General features: G+C 28.4%; 1 protein-coding gene across 1 annotated transcript in view; it reads right to left on the bottom strand.

Annotated features, from left to right (window-relative positions):
• Positions 1-22,949, bottom strand: part of LOC123292687 — a 186,872-nt gene that overhangs the window by 98,388 nt on the left and 65,535 nt on the right. The window contains exon 3 of the mRNA XM_044873400.1: positions 21,851-21,936. Coding sequence (XP_044729335.1) covers positions 21,851-21,936 — 86 coding nt within the window. The remainder of the gene's footprint in view (positions 1-21,850; positions 21,937-22,949) is intronic.

Genomic DNA, 22,949 nt, shown 5'->3' with positions numbered 1-22,949 from the left:
AGAAGCGTTTTGGTACCTATATTTTTTATTTGAATGTCTATACAACGTCTAGAAGTTAGTCGGTAAGGTTATGAAACATTCTCTGATATACTGGATTAATATGCGAGTGTTGAAATGTTTTAGAAATTTCCTCTTTAAATTTTTAGGCTCCATAAAATTATATTGGCATAATAAGGCAAATATTCTTTGTAACCGATGTTAGGATATAAAGATCTAAATTATGTATTACTTATGCAAGGATTTTATATTTCTTCTGTGTGTTCTTATATTTCATAAATTCTAATACATATAATGCAGTACAAAAGTTTATGGTTGAGTTTTACTATTTTGCTTAACAAAACATGCGTAGGTATTTAAAAAAGTATGTATGATGTATAATTCATATTGCCATAAAATTTAAGATGAGATTCTTTAGAGAAAAACAAAAAAAAATCCGTATACTTTGCTTACGTTATTGAGATACACAATGATATAGATTCTTTTTGTAAAAATAAGAAAAATAATTCCAAAAAACATATACTTCATTTAAATATACTTCATCGTTATTGAAATATACTTCATCGTTATTGAGATACACGATGATACAGATTCTTTTTGTAAAAATAAGAAAAATAATTCCAAAAAACATATACTTCATTTAAATATACTTCATCGTTATTGAAATATACTTCATCGTTATTGAGATACACGATGATACAGATTATTTTTGTAAAAATATGAAAAATAATTCCAAAAAACATATACTTCATTTAAATATACTTCATCGTTATTGAAATATACTTCATCGTTATTGAGATACACGATGATACAGATTCTTTTTGTAAAAATAAGAAAAATAATTCCAAAAAACATATACTTCATTTAAATATACTTCATCGTTATTGAAATATACTTCATCGTTATTGAGATACACGATGATACAGATTATTTTTGTAAAAATATGAAAAATAATTCCAAAAAACATATACTTCATTTAAATATACTTCATCGTTATTGAAATATACTTCATCGTTATTGAGATACACGATGATACAGATTCTTTTTGTAAAAATAAGAAAAATAATTCCAAAAAACATATACTTCATTTAAATATACTTCATCGTTATTGAAATATACTTCATCGTTATTGAGATACACGATGATACAGATTATTTTTGTAAAAATATGAAAAATAATTCCAAAAAACATATACTTCATTTAAATATACTTCATCGTTATTGAAATATACTTCATCGTTATTGAGATACACGATGATACAGATTATTTTTGTAAAAATATGAAAAATAATTCCAAAAAACATATACTTCATTTAAATATACTTCATCGTTATTGAAATATACTTCATCGTTATTGAGATACACGATGATACAGATTATTTTTGTAAAAATATGAAAAATAATTCCAAAAAACATATACTTCATTTAAATATACTTCATCGTTATTGAAATATACTTCATCGTTATTGAGATACACGATGATACAGATTCTTTTTGTAAAAATAAGAAAAATAATTCCAAAAAACATATACTTCATTTAAATATACTTCATCGTTATTGAAATATACTTCATCGTTATTGAGATACACGATGATACAGATTCTTTTTGTAAAAATAAGAAAAATAATTCCAAAAAACATATACTTCATTTAAATATACTTCATCGTTATTGAAATATACTTCATCGTTATTGAGATACACGATGATACAGATTCTTTTTGTAAAAATATGAAAAATAATTCCAAAAAACATATACTTCATATTCCTAGATAAGGAATGATCAAGTGTGGAATGTTAAATATACACGCTGTATAAATGAAGATACTTTATTCTGAACTAAAAAACAAAAAATACGATAAAATATTTATATATGTGAAAAAATGTTGGTAGATAGAAATTTGTTAAAAAAACAAATTAAATAAAAATGTCTTTTTCTATGTAGGTACATTTAAAATGTTCAAAGATTATATATGTAATTATTTTAATGACCGGCAAGTTAATGTACTCGTTTTTTAAAACAGTTCTTCACACGTTATGTTTTGGTTATACTCTTTTCTAAAAAATATACATAACCATAAAATTATTATCACTACATTTGCGAATTTAAGTGCGAGCGAAATAAATGGCACCCTAATGAATTTAAAATCCTCCGATTAAAGAAAACAATATTTTAGTTTTTTATTAAAATTTTAAATTTAGAACAGTCTTTGTTTTGACAACTAGCTAACCCGAAAAACCTCGTACCGCTTAACAGTCGATTCTTTATTTTTTTTTTAAATACTTATTCTGCTAATTGGGACACCGGGTCAGCTAGTAAGATAAAAAAAAAGAAAGTTAATAAGTCAATATCTACATTATGTCAAAAAATAGAAATTATAAAACACTTAAAATTCTTTTAAAAGTCACTAAAAAATCACAATGAAAATTACAATTTCTGATTTCTTATTGACATTAATATTTATACGATACTAACGTCACTCAATTGTTTTTCTTTCCCGGAACCCCTCTACTAACACTTAAACTTTATGGTATGGCTTTAAGTTCAAATTGACTTTTAATTATTATTATGATGAATCTTCTGTATGGGAATATAGAAAAGTGTTGTTTTTAGATTTTTTAAATTTTTCTCTCCGTAAGAACCACCCTCGTACTTCAAGGAATATTATAAAAAAAGAATTAGCGAAATTAGTTCATCTGAACTCGAGATTTGCGCTTAGAAACACATTCAGCGATTCATTTTTATATTATAGATTTGATTGTTCATAAAATAGGTAATGGGCATTTTATTATTTGCTCAATAAGGGAAGTTTTGTTTTGGAAAACCAAAGTTTAATTGAGAATCTATATTCTTCATCCATATCAAAATTAATTAAACACGTTCAAATAAACCTACCTTATTGTTCAAATTTTTAAAGCTTGGAATATCGATATGCAGAGTGGTCCAAAATGAAACTGTGGGACTTCATCAACTGGTAGATAACGTTATAAATGACAATTTCCAATTTTCATCAGGAGTATATGTATAGTATATAACATACAAATTCACAATAATAAGCTTTTTTCTAAAATTTCAACACTAAGTTTTAAGGAAAGGACACTTTGCCGACTGAATACAATTTTTCACTATGATAAGAGTATACAATTGCCATTTTTAAAACCTGGACCATCAAGTATATTTAAATCAAATAAATAATAATTATATCATATTCAATTAATTGATGAAACGATAGCTAACGATTGTAAATTGAAAATGGAATAATTAAAATTATACCAAATACTAGATTAAAAAATTCAGCTCCAGACAAAAATAACTGAGTTTGAATCTTTTTCTGATCTTCATTTGACGGAGTCATTTAGTTGATTGGAAAAAAATTACAAAAGTGAATATTAAAAAAAAAAGTACTTTTTAGGGTAGAATCTCCAATAGAATTACCATCTTATATTACATTTTAAAATAGTTAATCCAATTTAAAAGCAATGTTTTTGTAGCTTTAATGAAACAAAGAGTTCTTGTTTTTTCATAAATAATGAGTACGTGTGTTTTGAAATACCCTGTATAATCTTTGATGTCTTTCATTCGTTACACATTCAATGAATAGATCCTTGAACGCTGATAAAACGTTTGATACTTAAAGCAAATACATAAAATAAAAGTAATTGGTTTATATACCAACGTTGTTTTCCACCAATAATATCCTTAAGGTGAGAATAGTAGTGTAATAAAAGAAACTATAAATTTTCATTTACGAATAGAAAGAGAAAAAAATTTTACCAACACACAAAAGATAGTTTGTAATTTGTAAAGCCATATTTTATGAAGTGGTAACTTCAATTATAAAGGATGTTTTTTTAATAGTTCTAAAAACACGAAACTAAACATTCAAAGTAATGTTATTGACTTATTACAATTTTGTTTACTTTGGTCCAGGACTTTGGACCCCTGGAAAATGCTTGCTGCCAAGTTGCATAACGTCCGTAGTCTATTGGCTTAGCCCGGCAAATTAATATACCCAACTGAAAGTAATTCATAAATATGAGAAATTGCATTTAAATTGTGCAAAATTCAGAAGCTTAAATCTGCGTAGGTCTATTTATGGCTAAATGGAAAAACATATTATGCACAAATCAACTTTAAACTGATATTTAACTCTCACAAGAATCAGTGTTGCCGTGTTTCGTTTTCATTCGACTCGTTTTCGTTCCATGTCTCATCCGAGCCAATCATGAGGCTTTTATTTCCGAAATCATATTTAAAAAATACTTAAGTACAACGATTACTAGGTGATAAACGGAATCCAAATTCAAAAAATTAAATAATGTATTAAGACCCTAGGCCAGAAAGCTGGATTTCCTGGCATGTGGTGTAATTTTCCAAAATTTATATTTCCTTCTGTAAAATAACGGATGAAGATGTTGCTGAAATTCAATAATTAAAGTACCTCCTAAATATTACAATAAGTCACAAATAAAATGTTATCCCCTAAGTTCCTCCGTGAGGTTCAGGTCACGCTGTAAAAAGTAGCCTGTCCACACATACTACAAATTATAAATCTTAGAATTTGAGTTCCTATGCTATCTGGCTAGAAAATAGCATGCCACCAAAGTCGATCTTCTCGAAGTCATATGCGGCCGGGGGAGATCGTTCTTTCATATATAGAGGATTAAAAAAATAGTTCTATTTGCTATGAACAATAGTTCTTCTAAATAAATTTAGTTTTATATAAAATATTCTAATGACGTCGTATACTTTGACGATTGTTCAATGATACTTATCAATCATATACAATAGTTTGGTTTGACATTTTCTGAGAATAATATCGTGACGACGTATTTTCTTATTAAGAATATATCGCTTCCGTATCAACAGTAATATGTTTACTTCACCGTCGCTCAATCAATAAATATTAATCTATCTGTTGTAAAACAAATTCTAAAAGACATATTAGCTTGTGTCTTGATGGTTTCGTAATAATTAATTCATGTGCGTTATACATTGTTTTAATGGCAAATCTATAAGAAAAGTTTAATTTTGTAACAAATAAGAGATACGAGAAAAAATAAGCCTCAGACCCCAGACATACGTTGCGTGTAACACTCACTTTGCAAATAAAGATATTACTAGGATATTACGATACGGTATCACAAATAAAAAAAATATAAAACGAAGGAAAACTGTGGTGTGAACAATATACAAACTCTATAAACATCTGTATACAGCATAAAGTCTTTTTGGTCCATACAGAATGTGTAAGCACTCTGTAGCGTAGGGTATAAGAGACTAACGAACATTAATAAATTTTTGTTTCCGTGTCGACGGAAAATTAACCAAATTCGAAATCGTCATTTAACGTTTTTGTAAAAAATTCTGACTCGATTGCTACAACGAAGCAGAATACAATAAACAAGCAAAGCAGTCAAAGACTTTCTTTCTCGTGTATTTAACAACCTGTAAAAAATCGTCTCTTCTCGGAAATCGCCAATCGGAAATCTCGAAAACTGCACAGTTTTTACTCTCTTCCCATTGAAACTATTAGCCAGGATCATTCAAGGAACGTCTTACTAAATTTTCAGCCAATTGAACCGAGAAATTTTTTTTCCAAAAAAATTGAGCGGGATTCTTTTCCTAAATGCATATTCAAAATATGGACACCTTTCAGAGATAAAAAATCTGTTCTATTTAATAAATATTAAAAGAAATACAATGCGTCTCCAGATTGCATATTTCATTGTTATTTTTATACGGACGTAAATAAAATACTATTATTGAGTAGATTTATTCATTTTTAAATATCAAAAGACTTTTTTAATCATAATAATGCAACTCTCCTGTAGCCTTCTGATTCAAAGAAATCAATATCTTTAAGCTCTTCAAAGAAAACTACACTATTAATATATTTTAATTTTGTTGGTGAAAACAATTCAATACTGAGAATTTTAATATTTATAAATCTGTCTTTCTAAAGATGTAGATTGGTTCCAGTTTTGTTTCGATGATAGAAAGTTTTTACAAGGCCCATCGGTACTGTTTTAATTCGTTCTGGCGGTCAAAAGGTCTACTGCACTTACCTAAGTTGTATATTTTTTCATAAAGAACATTTTTTTAAATTTAAGCTTTTGTTCTATCTCTAACGGTTTACAAGATGTGTCCTATGGATCTAAGACCAAATTGACCTATGTTGTTCATTTACGAACTCAACCTCACTTTTTACGTCCTGAGCACGCTTGGGACGAAATTTAGTATTCCTTGAAATATTTCATATATACATGGTATAAAAATGACGATGTATTTGTGTATAGGTGGGTTGCTTTTTTGTTTGCCACAGTTTTTAAGTCTTCTCATAAAATATGAAATAAATTAGTCATTTAATACTAATTTTTTTAGTGTGGGCTATCATAGGAAATATACATTTCAGGTAGTTACTATATTTAATCACCCGGCCAGCTTTTCTTGACTTAAATATTTCTAGATAGCTAAGAATTACCAGATGTATTGTAAAGTTTGAAAATCGCATAGGATTATTAGTAAAATTCATACCCCTTACCCAGTTTCTGACTTTAAATTTATGTTTAAATTACAACAATAATTCCAAGAAACTTTTCATTTATGCAGGTAGCTCTCCAAAATATGTGTTTTGTTATTTTTAAATTTATTGCGAAAAATGAAAACTATAGAATTTGTGATATCTATAACACAATATTTTTATATATACGTATACATATTTTGACATTTAATTCAAGTCACATATTTTCGTAACGGGAAAAAATTACTAAACAAACATATTCCGAATGGTATATGATGGTATAGACAGGTGTTCCAAATATTACTAAGTTTTTACTGCCTTCGATTTCACGTTCTTTTAAATTATTTCGACATTCGTCGTCGTGGCTTCTGGGCGTATGTAGGAATTTTTCTATTTACGACTGATAATAGGGCTAGGTATGGCATACACGTAAGTGAGATGACACAAAATACAATTATGTCAAAGAAAATTCAGGTGGTACAAGTTAACTTGTAGTCTTGAGCTCTTTATTGATTCACAGTGATCCACTCTGGCTTCGATAAAATTTTTTCATGAATGTACTCCAGTAAATTACGATTAGTGATCAAAACGAAACTCAAAACATGACTTAATTGATCATATTGTACTTTGCTTTTCTATATCTTTCATCTTAAGACAAAAAATAATGAATAGGGCAGAGATGCTAATCTCATAGAAATAAGTGGGCTAATTAACGATAGTCAAATGCAACCTTGTTTTTGGTTTAGCCCTAGCCCTTCACTTACATGAATTGTACGAATGACAGATCAATATCCAATATCCAGGACATTGTATATTGATCACCATGTATATATGAAGTATGTCAGTATTTAGATGTCTTTCGCTGACGATATGTTTTATTATACATACACACAAGCCTTCTATAGCGGCTGTTCGTAAAATCGAATATATGGTGGTGTATAAACGTATGGATGCTATTAGATGATTTAGGTATATGATATTTTTAAGAAGATGTTTATGTAGTCGTAATATAATATGGAAAAATTTAGTGATCGTGCAAAAATTTATATTTGATTTTTTTCCATATGCATGAATTTATTATGCTTTTCAGGAAGTGTCAAATCCTTTTTGAATATTTTTTAAGATATAGATATATATAAGAAAATGATTTAAGGATAAAAATATACAAAATTCTGTTGATAACGTCATTTGACTAGACAAACTAGCTAACTAATTTGTTTGATTTTGAAAAAGCAACATTTTCCTCAAATATAATAATTAAATATAATATGTAAGTATTCCCGAAATTCAACTTAGGCTAAACAATATCTTTCTTTTATGGCTTGTAAACCTGTTTATAATATCTTAAACAGGGTGTCTTATATTATCTTACTAAATACAAATTACTAAATAAAACATAGGCGAAGTAGCGTAATAATTAACAAGCCGTAGAGTGGCTCAGGTGCAACCCTTGAAGTCCACACGATAACTTTCCAGTATAATAAATAGTTATAAAAAAATTTAAAAATCAATTTTTCGAAAATGTTTTGAAAACATCTCGACTAATGTTACGAATATATTTTCTTTGATCATTACCTCAAAGAACTCGATATCATTCGCGTGATCTCGATCAGGAAAAAAATGACCCCGAAAGTACCTACGTACACGTTTACTTCCTCTCCAAATTGGTATCAATGCCTCGTCCTAACCATAAAACGTGAAAATATGGTGAAAATTTCGATTTCGATAACCGTATCCATTACAATAACTTCCTATATTGGGAAGTAAATAATATCTCTGTGGATTATGGAATAATTTACAAAATTAATCACACAGTTGTTGATCTGTCTCCTAAAGGTATTGATCACCGATTTTTTTTGTTAATACATTAAATATTTAGTTGTATGTACAGAGCGAGATATTAAAAACAAGGACAACGTAGATATTCACAATTCATCTTAAATAAAATAATAGAAGGATATAATAAAAAGTAGAAAGATATTGTGATATTTTTCTTTTATTGACAAGTATTCCCTGTACTATTTTACTAAAAATTTATTGCATTCATTTTTAAAATGAAACACATGTTTTACAAAAAAAGTCTATCACACAAAAGAAAAAATTCTTTCATGACATCTCGTTTTTTGGTCTTCTTAGCGAGAGATGTTATCCTAATATAAAGTATTATCGTGAATGTCCTCGTCATTTTGTGCTCTGTTTATGTACTATTTGGGTGATAAATTGCTAAATAGGTAGGTTAAGAGCAGTAAATGCTGGTTAAGCGTTATATTATAGGCGTTACATTTCACTCAATGGAACATCATCAAAATGTCATCAGTTTACAAATCGGTAGTGGTAAAGCTCTATTGTATCGATAATCAAACAGGTGAATGAATGGTCGGTATTCATTAAAAAGATGTATTTGTTTGAAGCTAGGTTATTTTTCTTACATGCTAACAAATGTCTTTACACTTGATTATAAAAAGTAAGAAAAACTACTTATTACTGGGAAGGATAGTTATAGAATAAAAAATTTTCCCCCTCGGTGTGTGGATATGTGCACTAAATGATTCAATATGAATATCGTAAGGTTACTTTACTTCACTTGCAACATTTGAAAAGGGGGAGGAGGTTTCTTCTTAAAAAAATCCTTTTAAAATTGTAAATATTTCCCAAAATATTTTTAGAAAAAATCTAATGTAATATTTTTGAAGTCAAATATTTGTCAATTTTGCCTTTTTACATTAAAGAATATAGAATAGTCGAATAAGGAATGCAGGTTTTGCAAAGAAGCATTTGCGCGGGAAGTATTAGTTCTAATTTAATCTTACTAATTTTCTTTTACCTTTTACTAATGTTTGTTGAACATTAATTGGTACCGTCAAATTTTCAACGACAAATAATTTTTCCCGTATATATTTACTACAAAAAAATGTCGCTTCTGAATGAACGTAACACAAACATTAGCTGGTGTTTGTTGTAACAATGTTTACTGTTCTGCCTTGGTATACAATAGATTTATATTTGTTTGAAAAAAAAAATGACTAAAGAATCTGTTCACCAATTGTTACATACAAGTTTCTAAAGTTTTTGTAATTTTTTGTCATGATCCGGTTGTTTGCCGAGGTCGAAAACTTGGATTTAACAAACAACATAAAAAAAAAACAAACATACTTGATTTGATGATGAATCAGAATTGATTTATACATTCTCGTTTAGTTGCAATAACTCAAGTTTTAATAGAGAGATTTGAAAAATTTTTCGGTTCTATTGTTTGTATGAAGACGAAAAAAAAAGAAATATTGGTTTTTTTATGTAGAATAAAATGGTAGGTACAAAATTTTTTACACAAATTTTCAATAGTTTAGGAGCTATGGCTGTATAAACAATTAATTTGTTTATAACAAATTTCCCCCCACTCTGAGTGATAAGCAAGTTGAAAATTTGGATTCAGCGAGTCAAATTATGTCGAAATACACTCTTTGTTTGGTGTAACCTGTAAAGGTATAAGATACCCACTCAGCGCCTAAACTAATTAGCAAGTTTTATTTATATAGAAAAAAATAACTATTCATTAAATAAAAATACTAGAAAGAGCTTTGTGTTATGGATAAAATAAAAATAAAATGTAATGAATTGTTACTTTTTGTCTAAGAATAGATGAGTTTTGTCATGAAGCATAAAACAAAAAGCCAGTTTTTAAACAAGTTATGATGGATATGGCTTTAAGACACCAACCAAGGGTCATTTTCTTTGCTTATTATTTATATTTCATTGTTATCCAATATATTTTTAACAATTTATGTGACCTTTACTCACAAGGATAGAGGTAGAGTAAATACAAACTAGACACATGTGATGTGAAGTCGAAAATCAACTGTGTATGTAATTAAAATTTTTAATCACAATCACAGCAATAAAACTGAAGAGCATTATTCAATTATGAAATTATTTTCATTCTGAAATCTAAATCGCAATCTGCGCCTGTAAATATAAGCCTTGTAATAAAAATGTAATCTGATTTTATTCTAGCAAAATTCATAATCGACAAGTTTTCTAATGATCCATAGAACTTTACTAAAAGATAGTAACTGTGAAATACCTAATTGTTTGTCTTATATTTAAATACTTCTGTAGGAAATATTCTAGACTTCGGATATATCTGCTATACTTTTGAAAATCAAGAAAAACTAAATTTTAGAATTGCTCTTTGCTACAAAAACCAAAAGATAAAGATATAACAATTTATTGATTTTGATTTTCATGATGAAAACAAAAGCTTTGTATCAGAAAGTTAAAAAAGAAAACATTACAATGTCCATTGAAAGTTGTAGCAAAAGTATATACTAAAAGAATCTCTTTATTACACCATACTGCACAAAGTTTTCACTATTACAGACTGACTGCAGCAAAAGTAATATAGTTTAATAACAAAATAATTTCACACATTTTTTACAGAGACATTGTAATTTGTAAGTGTTTCATAAATCATTTTTCCGCTAAAATGATTTCTTACGGCCAATATTCCTACACGTGTTCATCTCTTATTTCCATGGCATGGATTTACGATCTTTAACTAAACGAACCTATATTTGCAATGAATAAAAAAAAAAAACAATTGTTACGATAAGGCAAACATTTGTTGTAAGCAGGCTAAAGAATAAAACTGAAACTTTAATAAATCAAATTGTAAAAATGTTCTTTATTTCTGCTTAAGAGATATAAGGGTTGTATCACAGTAATTGTATTACAAATATTCATAATGGATGGAGGATTAAAAGAAACTAAATGCGCCCCACGGTGTTGCCCGAGTTTTTTTATCGTTACTGTGTATATTAAACAAGCCTTCTTGAGAAAAGTGCGCTAAAAATACATTTCACAAACTTTTACAAGACCCTTTAAAAAACACGCAGAAAGACAATAAACTTAAAGTTGATATTCCGTGGCCAACAAACGATAAACTATAGTGTTTTCGATATAAATGCAATAAATTTATCACAACCTATAAATGGTTAAGTCGGAGAGAAAACATATGAGATGTGGGTTTTCTTGTTCACTTAAATCTAAACTATTGCAAACAGTATGTATATGTACATAAATTATGTAAAACAAATTGACTTAAACGAATTCACTAGTTCTCGATGCATGTTGACCGTGGGTCCATAATGGTGTGAGTTTCTTAAAAAAAAAATAAATAAAAATCAGGTTATAACCGTGGGTCGAGTGTCGCAACCTTGGAAATCGAATGTTAGATTATCAAAAGATATTTTATGAGAAAACAAAATTGATGTGAAACAGTCATCAAATTAGCGACGAGTAGCTAATATTTCTCAAGAGAATAAATTACAATTAGCTTATTCATACTAATGATGGCTACTTTGTACTACGTATCATAAATTTATGTAGGCATAGTGGCGAATTCCTTATAGTTTTTTTTTTTTTTTGCCGTATATATTAAAAAAGAATCGTCAGTACAATGAATGATAGAAGGTTTGAACTGCTGAAATGGTTGAATTAATTAGTTGTATACTTCTAGCTATTTTTTCACGTATTTTTTTTTGTCAACGCATTTCTGGTAAATTATACGGCAGCATCAATTAAAATCCTATTTATTTTCAATACCAAACTCACCTTTTCCAATCCTTTATTGACACATAAAAAAGATGATAGAAATTTCGCTTCATAATGAGCTTACGTTCACAAATGTAGAAGGTATTTTATGCACGATCAGTTTTTAGTACGTGTATGACCTACCATTGTTCTGTTGGAAATAATAACAAAAACATGAAAAGTAAAATGTACATAGCAGAGTCGAATTTTAATTTTATTGAATATTTTTTTAAAGATTTATCATGAATTGCCGAATTACGTGGATAGGAAGTAGAAAAATTTAATTTTCCAATAAGTTTCGAAATAAAAAAAAGATAGCCAGTCATAGGGACAGTCGACGACGACGGAAGTGAAAACTTAAAACGTTAGAATAACTGGCTTTTGGCCTGGCTGGAGCTTTCGACAGTAGAGGTCGCTGCGCTCGCATATACCTCTAAGAATAATACCTATTCACAAGTCCTGAATAATAAATAATATCTCAATAATATTCAAATAGCTGTTCGCAACTCTAAATAAATATGGTGGAAGCGCAAATAAATACATTTGAATAGTAAGATGTATTGTAATGTATCCTTTATATGCGTTTCCACCATTTATTTCATGGATTTTAATTTTTGGTTAAAACATTTTGTAATATAATAATAATAATAATAATAATAATAATAATAATAATAATAATAATAATAATAATAAATTTATTTGTCTTAAGATCCTATACAAAGGATCTGTCAGTCATTCTGTAAAGACAGATTTATATTGAAACAAAAAAAAAAAAAGAAAAAAAAAATTGCATACGTATGATTTGAAACAAAACAAATTATTTAAACACACTGTGGATGCAATTTTTGTATACACTTATTCTTTTTTAGAAACCGACATTTCAAAAGACCAAATGATTGTTCAATATCTTTTCGATATACATTTCATTTATTTATTTTATTGAGTGACTAGTCTGTGTAAGACATTTAATGGCCATTAGTCCAAACTGTTACAGACAGATATAAAATAGATGTCATACTAAAAAAAACAGTGTTTCTATAACTATGTCGTTCTTTGCTAAGATTGAAAAATAGGCCAAAGCGTAATCAAGTGTCGATATTGACATCAAGATTCTATCTTCCAGACTTTTAGATTTTTTTGTTTGATGGTTGAGAAAATTGCGTGGGGCGTAAATGGAAATCGTAAAGGTATTTAGTTTTCTCTTTTATTTTTTTTTTTTTTTTTTGAAAATTTATGTCATAAAATATTGATTGATTCAATCACTGAACAATGCCGTAAACATTGTTTTTTGTACATACGGTGTTTCAGATTTCCATTAACGCTGAGACCACCTTTCTTTATTACTAAACTGATAGATCATCTTCACTATTTCAAAACTCAGGTAATAAAAATCCCTTCAACCATCCATTTTAGAATAAATTAACTTCCTAATGAATATTTAAAGCATAAACCTCCACATAGCACGAATGAGAGGATTTTATTTATTTTCGTTCTGTTCTTTTGAATTTTTTTCTCGGTCAAGCCGTTTTTGAGCCTTAGCCAGAAAACGAACAGTTATATATATATATAGAAGATTTACAACTTGTTTCTTGTTATCTTTTGCCTACAAGCGCCCATTTATTGCGTTTAAGGGTGCACACCTTTCCCATCTGGTTAGAAAAAAATTTGACCAGCAGCGTAAACATTTTTTAGCATACATTGTATAATAGACATTTATACCCGAAATCCCTAATGAAACGCCGCACTCTACAGTGGTAGAATTTTGATTGATCTGAGCAGACCTAAAGAGTTTGATTGTATGCGTCAGTTAATATTAATAAATATTCGAAAGTTTGATGGTCACTGATTTAATTTACTAAAAATCATGAATCGTGATATTTTTAATATTTTATTTTTTAAACTTATACTAAAGATAATCGAAATAGTTTTTGTTGACAAAGTCATTATTTCAAAGATAATAAACTTTCATGAACAATTACGAAATTACAGTTCCAGTGTCTTTATTGGGCACATTTTTTTATGGGCGGCATAAAGTTCGTCAGCCTTTTCAAAATGTGTGAAAGTAAAAAAAATTGTTTTTGTTTATTTATTATTAAATACATTTGTTTAGTTTATGATTTTATTCCTCCAATTTTCTTCAGATGCGCTACTGTTCGGAAAGAGGTTAAAACGATGTTTGTGCCACAGACAGCACTAAGTATTTCGTATATTATAATATTATTCCATACTTTTGTTATGAAATTAAATTTTTACATTTATTTAAAATTTTTGTGTACTTCTTATAAGTCAAGATGGGCCCGTCAAACATGATACATTTTACAGCCTTTTCTTTATCAACATTTTATTCCACTTAAAATATGAGGGTGAGACTGTATACTTCAATGGAAAACACACAGTATATATTTTCATTTGAACAAATAGAGAGAAACGACAAAATTGAAAAAATTATACGCAATTTTTATTTTTCAAATAATATTATTTGTTAAACACAAAATTTGTATGCTCTGAATTTTCAGTTGACTAAATCGTTGCACAAACAATTTGGCAACATAGTTTTACCAGGCTCCAGGGTAATGTAATTTGATCATGGTCAAGGAAAAAAATTTCTAATAAAATTTGTTTTTTTGAGGCAAAGAAAAACAATCGGATACAAAAATTTGTAATCCTGTGTAAAAGCAAAGATGAGCTCTGTTTGACCATGAAGATATCCCCTTATAAAACAAGGCAAATACAGCATTTTCCTTCCTCCTAAAAATAAGCCATGCCTTTGCGTTTTTTGGTTCACCATATCGTTTTTGAAATATAAAGATGGAAACTTTTAAAAAATCACCTGTACCTATATATCATATTATATTACAAAAAAAAGTATATTTTCTTGTATACAAAATAAAAACTATTCTAGTAGATCTTTCAGTGTAGAATGTGAATACCATGGCGACTGTCTTTTTCTTGTTGTATTTTTCGTACTTAATACAAAAAAAAAAGTTTTCGAACTTTTAATAACGTTCTTAGCATATTGCGCTTGTGATCATGATCCCAGCTTGGAAAGCTTAATTGAAATTTCATGTTACCTTTTCAGCGGAACAAAGAGGTCATGCCAGTCAGCTGAACATACAGAAAAATTAGGATACCTTGCAGGCTTGGAATGCGCGACCATCTTTAACATTATTTTAGGGCGTAAGAATGAATTTTTTGTAAACTTTGAGTTGCAATTTATTTGAGTTTCCGCAATAAAGTACACAGGATGACGTTTACACCGATACTGACATAGTGATATCCACAAAAAATTTCTTACCGTGTAGTCATTGAAATATACTTCAAGAAACTATAGGTGTCACTTGAAACGGAAAATAGCATAAACTTCTATCTTCATGGTAGAGTTCGTTCAAACCAAAGTGGCACCGAGCAAGAGTGAGTGTAGATATGATTGGACATACACACTGTCTCTTGCTCATTGCCACAAACTCTATAGACGAACAAACACTATAGAAAATGTATTTTATAACATTCACATTTCTAGTTCGACAGTCAACTAGTATAAATTCTCTTTTTATATCATGTAATATCATGATATAGAATCATGTTTTAAGATAAAATATATATCATGTTCTAAGATAATGTTTACACTTTCCTTCTTATTTCATATTTAAATTGGTAGAGGTCAGCTCCTCATTTTTAGTAGGATATGATTTCGGCAAAGGAGTAAATCTAATTGTTCCATTCCGTTTTCACTCTACGCATATATTTTTCTCCATGTTCTGACCACCTGCGCCTTTGTCTCGCTAGTTAAATGTCAGAACAATAAATTTCAATTCAATGCGCTCATAAAATAAAGTAATTAGCTTATAAAATTTTAATGACAGTCACCTCCTCAGATAGCTGTGAATGCTAGTCTGAGATCGAAAATATCTTAACTGGAAGTGTAGATAATTGAATGCATATAAATTTCGTAAAATTTATAGCCAAGACACAACGATGGCTACACCCTAGACCGTAAGTTTCACTATCAAGGAACTATTTGGTTTATGTCATATGAATTATCAACATATTCATATCTAGTTTAGATGTATATGAACTTACTCTAAATTCTGGTAGTTGATATTAAATAGATACGATAAACTAGGGAAATAGTCTTCATATACCCAACAGATATCTCCCACGTTTTATATACCCAACAGAAATGTAAATTGTATTATTTTCCGGCTACCGTTTTTGATCTACATAGCATAGTTTTTGTAAAAACGTAAAATATATTATCGAAGATAACGTAGAGTTAGGTCATATAATATAAATAACCATTTGAAAAGTATTACGAAAATTTACTTACCATGAACGTGTACATGATTGTATGGGATACGTAGCATTACAATTTGGTCGAATTGCACATAATTCCGATGGGGGGGGGGAATTAATCATTACCTTATTTTAATTGTCGGTCTTCAAGTAGTGTTTGTCTGGTTAGCAATTTAAAATCAGACGATAAATAGAATTCGAACTACGCAAAAAAAATCGATTGTTAAACCAAACGAATTTGTTAATTTTTTTTATAAGATTCAGATGTTTACACAGTAAAAAGAAGGTTTTTACACTTTTAGGATGTACAAGTAGTCTAAATCAATTCTGAAAATTTTAGTTGGGATTGCCCGATTATTTAAATAAATAAATGACTTAAAGTAGTCATATTTAACATTGGCTTTATGGGAAATGGTAGATGGATGATATGTTTTCATAGATTTCTCCAAAACTAGTTGGTGGAAATAAAAAAAAACTATTTAAATTAAAGTTAAAACTAATTAAGTGTCTGACTAATTAAGAATGTATGAACATGGTAGTGGAGACATAAATTTAAAAAAATAAATTTTTCTATTTTCATGGTGAATTATGATATAACTTGACAATAAGAAGACGAAAAGTAAGAAAACTTTTTTTTGGTATCTGAAGTTTAATTATTTAGCTTTCGATATTTCGAAAACCAACGTAGATTTCGAAAAATTTTATTCTTATTTGTCGTCTCCATTCGTGAAGTTATAACAAAATTGATCATCAAAGTTGAAAATAAGGTATTAATTTTTTTAATTTTTTTTCGAATGTCATGAAACTTCTTGAATTTTTTATTAAAAACAACTCTTTTTTTTTTCAACGAAATGTTAAAAATAGATATTGTTAAGGAAAAAGATAGTTTTACAAACTTTAACTTGGTTTGTTTGCAAGTTATATTACAGTAAGAAAATGTTCAATTCTGTCTTCTCTTGGAAAATAAAGAGATTTTCTCATACGCCAATCTATATTTCAGTTTAATACATCACGTAAAATATTGTCATGGTAAAGTTTGAAAAGCCGTCCATGTCCCTCGAATCAAGAAAATTTTTCTGTTATTTTCTCCTTCTCTACCAAGGTTATCTTGTGTAGGATTGCATAGTAATTAGTAAAAGTGTAAATAAGAAGTCTCATTTATTTCGGGTCAATAAAAGTACCAGCTGAAACTGTTACTTGGTTCCTTAGAGAAGCAGATATCAAGAAAAATAACTTGCAAGAATTCAATGATTCGATCACATGCATTAAATGATGCTGTTTTCGAAAGGTACTATTAGTATGGGTGATTTTTGATTCTTGAACATTATGATCTTTTACCGTGAAACAACATCTTATATTATATATTACACGTTTTAGCGTTAGTTGGTTATTAAATTATCAAACATAATACTTAAAATTGAGGAATAACAGCGTTATAAACAAAAATATGGCTTTGAAAACCACATAATTGTAAATTTTGATTCCTGGTATACAATCTCTCTTACAATCCTTGATTGTACAGAAAGATACTTTTTTCATTTTTTTGTGATTCATATGATTGAAAAAAACTTGAATATACCTTGGTATATTTCATAATCTTAGTATACCTTGATATATTTCATAGATACATTCTATAAAACTTGGAATTAAACTTAGTATACCTTGATATTTTTCATAAACACATGGTTTTATTTTATATTTCATAAGGTTTTTCCCTTAATGCAGATTGATAGTTAATGCACAAAATACCGACCCAACTACATTATGTACGATATGATAATTCTGATTTTTAGGTGTAACTCTTCGTGTGAGTAATGTTTCAGTTATTCTAAATGCCTCTATTGCAATTTGCGGACAAACTTACACCTTTGTTTTGAAGATTAAAATCGATTCTAGCTCTTTTAAATCAGTTGAAAGTTCTGGGAGACGTAAATTCTTTGGCCAATCGTTCTCTACAGGTGCACTTTTACTGGTTAACAAAATTTCTCTCACTTTCAATCATTCTGCAATGACTCTCAAATACTATGGTTGGTTCTGGACTTTATACAACGCTCATTAAAAAAAATATGAAACGAGTTAAATTTCCATAATCTTGAATTTCAACGACAAAACCTTTTCGATTATACATTACATAAATATTCCTTAAACTATATGAAAACACCCCCGGAGTGAACCACTATTTTTAAATCAAAAAGATACACACAATACACAATATAAGGGTTCTCTACTTTGAATAACGGATCATGGATAAAAATAACACAAAAATGATATGCATTTGTTATAGTTTGTTTATGTCAGAAACAAATAATATTGTATATAAAACCACAACCACATTTAGCAGCTCCAGCTCTCTATGTGTGTTTAGTATAAAATGTTTTGTCCTTATATTAGTTCGAGCTTTACTGATATAAAGCTATAGAAGTAGCACGTTGGGCTAGAGCTGTCTGTGTGCTGGTTGTTATTTACCAACTATATCTTTTTCAATGTGTTATGGTTTATATTATTATTATATATTGAGTATTATTTGCGTTCCACATTTAATAATAATGCATAAAGCTTTGGTTGGTTGAATGAATGGTGGTCGATGAATGTGGAGCAAGATTATTATTCTAAAATGAAAAACTTGTGCATGCATGTTTTTAGTAATAATATAATTATAAATAAACTTGACATTGTATAATTATAGGTAATTCAATTTTTCAATTTTTATAATAAAGGTACGCTTAATCATGGTTATAAAAAATTCTGAAACAAAATACGTAATTGAAAAAAAATTTAAGGTAAATGTATCATATTATACGGGATGTTTAGGCATAATACACTTTGAATTTCATTATTGAAATAAATATAAAAATTGATTTGTCGTACAAAATGATTTGTTGAAAATTAGGTTAGATTATTTTTTCACGCCTAAGCCTTTAATTTGTAGTATTAAACGTTAATTTTCTTCCAGTTTGTCTCTAATTCCGTGATAAAATTTGGCTTTGAATCTGATTCGGGGAATGGAAGAACATAATTCCGTCATACACACTTAACATTGGTAAATTAAAAATAATTGTTTTGCTTGATATAGTTAAGTTTATTGAGTATTTTTATATAAAATTGGTTTAAAAAACAAAAACTTTAAATTTTTAATAAATTTTTTAATATAATCATTACATATTATATAAACAACAAAACGAAAGTTATTTATTTTTTTATAAGAATGAACTTATATATTTGAACTTTTGTTCTATATCTTACGATTTACACGATGAGTCCTATGGACATGGGATCCAATCGATCTATGTTGCTCATTTACGAACTCAAAGCCACTTTTACGTCTCGAAAGTATCAAGGTGACGGGGAGGGAGAGGGACTGTCCATGTATTTATTAAATAAAAATTATTGGACCTACGAACAACTATTTTTTTTATATAAACTTAAACTTATGTGCTAAACAGGGGCATAGCTACCGCCGTATCAAATATACGGGGCCCCCGGGCTACAGAGGTCCCCGGGCTAATTTTACGAAATATATATTTGACCATGTAAACTCACAGAAGCATATTAATGCATCACTATCTTATCATAATTGGTAACAAGAAAATACCATTAATACTTTATTGCAAAGTGAAATCAATAGTAAAATTATGATCCTATTGAAAAATAACTTATTTTAAAACCGAAGGGGTCCGAAAGTTCATTTGGGTCCCCAACTAATTTTAATACAGTGCCTCTCCAAGGCGAGCTACGCCAGTAGCAAATTACTACTTTGTGGGAGGTTAAAGAAAAATATTTATTAGTTAAAAAAGCCATAAAAAACAAATCAAGAATATCCTACCTTTGTCGAATATCCTATGTCTTGTTGAATTTTTGTTTTACATATCAATCTAGTTATTGTCAAGCTGTACTCCAAAACAAACCTACTGACATTTCTTCTATTTAAAGTTGGGAAAACGCTATAAACTTTAAAACTCCAATATTAAAAATAATTATTGAGTTTTTGGTACTGTTTTATTTATTCCTAGTTTCGTATATAAAAGTAGACATAAAATAAAATAAAATACCAACTATTTTTTTACCAGAAAATTTACTATACAAGTTTAAGAAATTGAAAAGTGTAAAACCGTTTCAACTGTAATAATATTATTAAATGAAGGATTTTTGATTAAATTTGAAATTATCGAATATAATCTGCATTGAATAAGATAAAATTTTCTTATAATATTAAACTGTAGGTATAAATAATATAGTTTATATAATCATATAGACGGTTTCTAAAAGTTTTATTGAAAGAAAAGTTTTCATCTGCTTAAAACTATTTTAAGGTTTTGAATAGATTTTAATATTGAAAATGTTGTCAATTGAATTATAATTATCCATTTTGACATGGTGGTTTACTATGTTTGTTGAAAACTATAGTTTTAATTTTTTCTTTATATTTACAAAAAGGTAGGAAAAAATTGTGTCTATTCCATGGGAAAATAATGTAGTAAAAATAATAAAAATAATAATCTTTCTTATACAATATCAATTACATCTATGGTTACTATCTCGCATATTACCGAATTTCCGAAGGAAATAGATAATTAACTTCCCATTTCTTTCCACAATTTTAAGTTTCATAATCCATACGTGGGATGCTGGGTTTCGTAAGAAGCAAAACCGGGATGAATATACACAGTGTTTTTTGAAGGTTTTTAAGTCACTGATTACGAATTTATGCGTCTATTTAACGTAAAATGGCGAAAACAAAAATAATTAACTAATTAGCTGTATAAATCGCTGTAACTTTGAAATTATAAATTTTAGCGATTAAAGTTGCTTACACTTGTGTAAAATCAAAATTAACTTAAAAAATGTGCCATGAAGTTTTGCTTTATCTCTTATAGGTATGGAGATAATTACCGATAATTAACGCGAAGCTATATTTGTTTGCACTGCTTTACCTAAGATTGACGCACATATACGTAATCAGTGACCTTAAAACCCTCAGAAGGGCATCTACTCATCTCGGTTTTAATTCCTACGAAATCCTATTTGAATACATAACACTATTATATTATCAATTTGTCCAGTTTTTATATTTCTTAGCACACTAGTTATAAAATTAAAAAATAAACTTGTAATAATTTTGAAAAAACACTGAAATAACTAAAAAAAAATAAAAAATGCGAATATGGTCATAAATATCGGTATATGAGTATAAAAAAATATTCTAAGCAACTGTTTCTTATAATTTTTTTCGGTTTCTCTCACCATCTCTGGCGCTGGGCAAAATATAAAAATCGGCCCTATTTGTCAATTTGTAGTAGGCTGAGTTTTAAGGTTGAGGGTGTCTTTATCTTAAATGCCATACACTGTATAAAATTCTTGAAAGATTATGACAGTAAACAAAGATATTCATATGAAAATAGTGAAAAAATTCCAGTAAAAAAAGGTTTTCATAAATGCGTGCTATAGACTTACCGTATAAATGCCGTACAATAGTATTATACTTAATACAATCATGAACAGCTGTGTCCCAATTATAGCGAAATAAGCTATTTGTACACCTGTAACATACAGAAAAATACATTTTTTTAATAAATATTATAAAACTATAATAGGAATTGTATGCTTTGCGGAGCACGAAGCTCTAAACAAGATAAAAAGAGGAGGTAATAAGGTTTGTTTTTCTTTTTAAATAAATAATGTATTTTTTCTATTTTATCGTTTTCTATAAAAACTCTTGGAATATCAAAAATGAAATTTATAAAATTATTTTAAGACTAGCTTAATATCCTCCCGCTTCGCTGGGTTTAAAAGTAAAGGTTGGTAGAGACCACCGCGTTATAGCCTTCACTAGCCTTGCTCTCACTTACCTCCCTTCCATAATAATCGACTCGAAATAATGGTAGTCATGGTTTTACACAGATAAAATATATGTAAAGTTTTCAATTTTTTGTGAAATAGTCATAATTCATTGAGTATATCAGAGAAGAGGATCATTCTAAATTTTAACGTTTTACATTTTTACAGAAACCATTAATTTATAACTCAAAATGATGCTCATAAAATATATCTTTATAAATTATAGCTCATGTGTTACTGTATTTATATTATTGAAAAGTTTCAATAAATTCTATTCAGTAGTTGTTGATGAAATTAGATATTTCCGAGGATATACACGTTGAGTTATCACAGCTGAACGATTATTTTGTACAACGTCACTACGACTATGTACAAAACTCTATGTTTATCTTTTCTGTTTCTCGAAAAACTTTATATAATTTTTTCCGCCAGTATTTCTAGATTGCATTCTGGATGTTCGGTATTAGGGGAGTAAAAAAATTAAGAAAATATTTGGGTGTAATCGGCTAAGTGAACCCATCATTCACAAAGATCCCATACTTGCAGGCCAACTACACTATCAAATCTAATATCAAGAAATAAGTCAATTAAAGTTTAGCACCCAAGTTGTAATATCCTCGTTTTTAGTGAATAAAACATTTAATTTCACTGCTTTTGTGTTGTAATATCATTTCCAAATATACTGTGTGTCAATGAAAATAATAAAGTTTATTTT

Source organism: Chrysoperla carnea, chromosome 2 (genome assembly GCF_905475395.1).
Source record: "Chrysoperla carnea chromosome 2, inChrCarn1.1, whole genome shotgun sequence".
NCBI lineage: Eukaryota > Metazoa > Arthropoda > Insecta > Neuroptera > Chrysopidae > Chrysoperla > Chrysoperla carnea.
The sequence above is the reverse complement of the archived record's forward strand: the minus strand, read 5'-3'. Positions and strand labels throughout refer to the sequence as shown.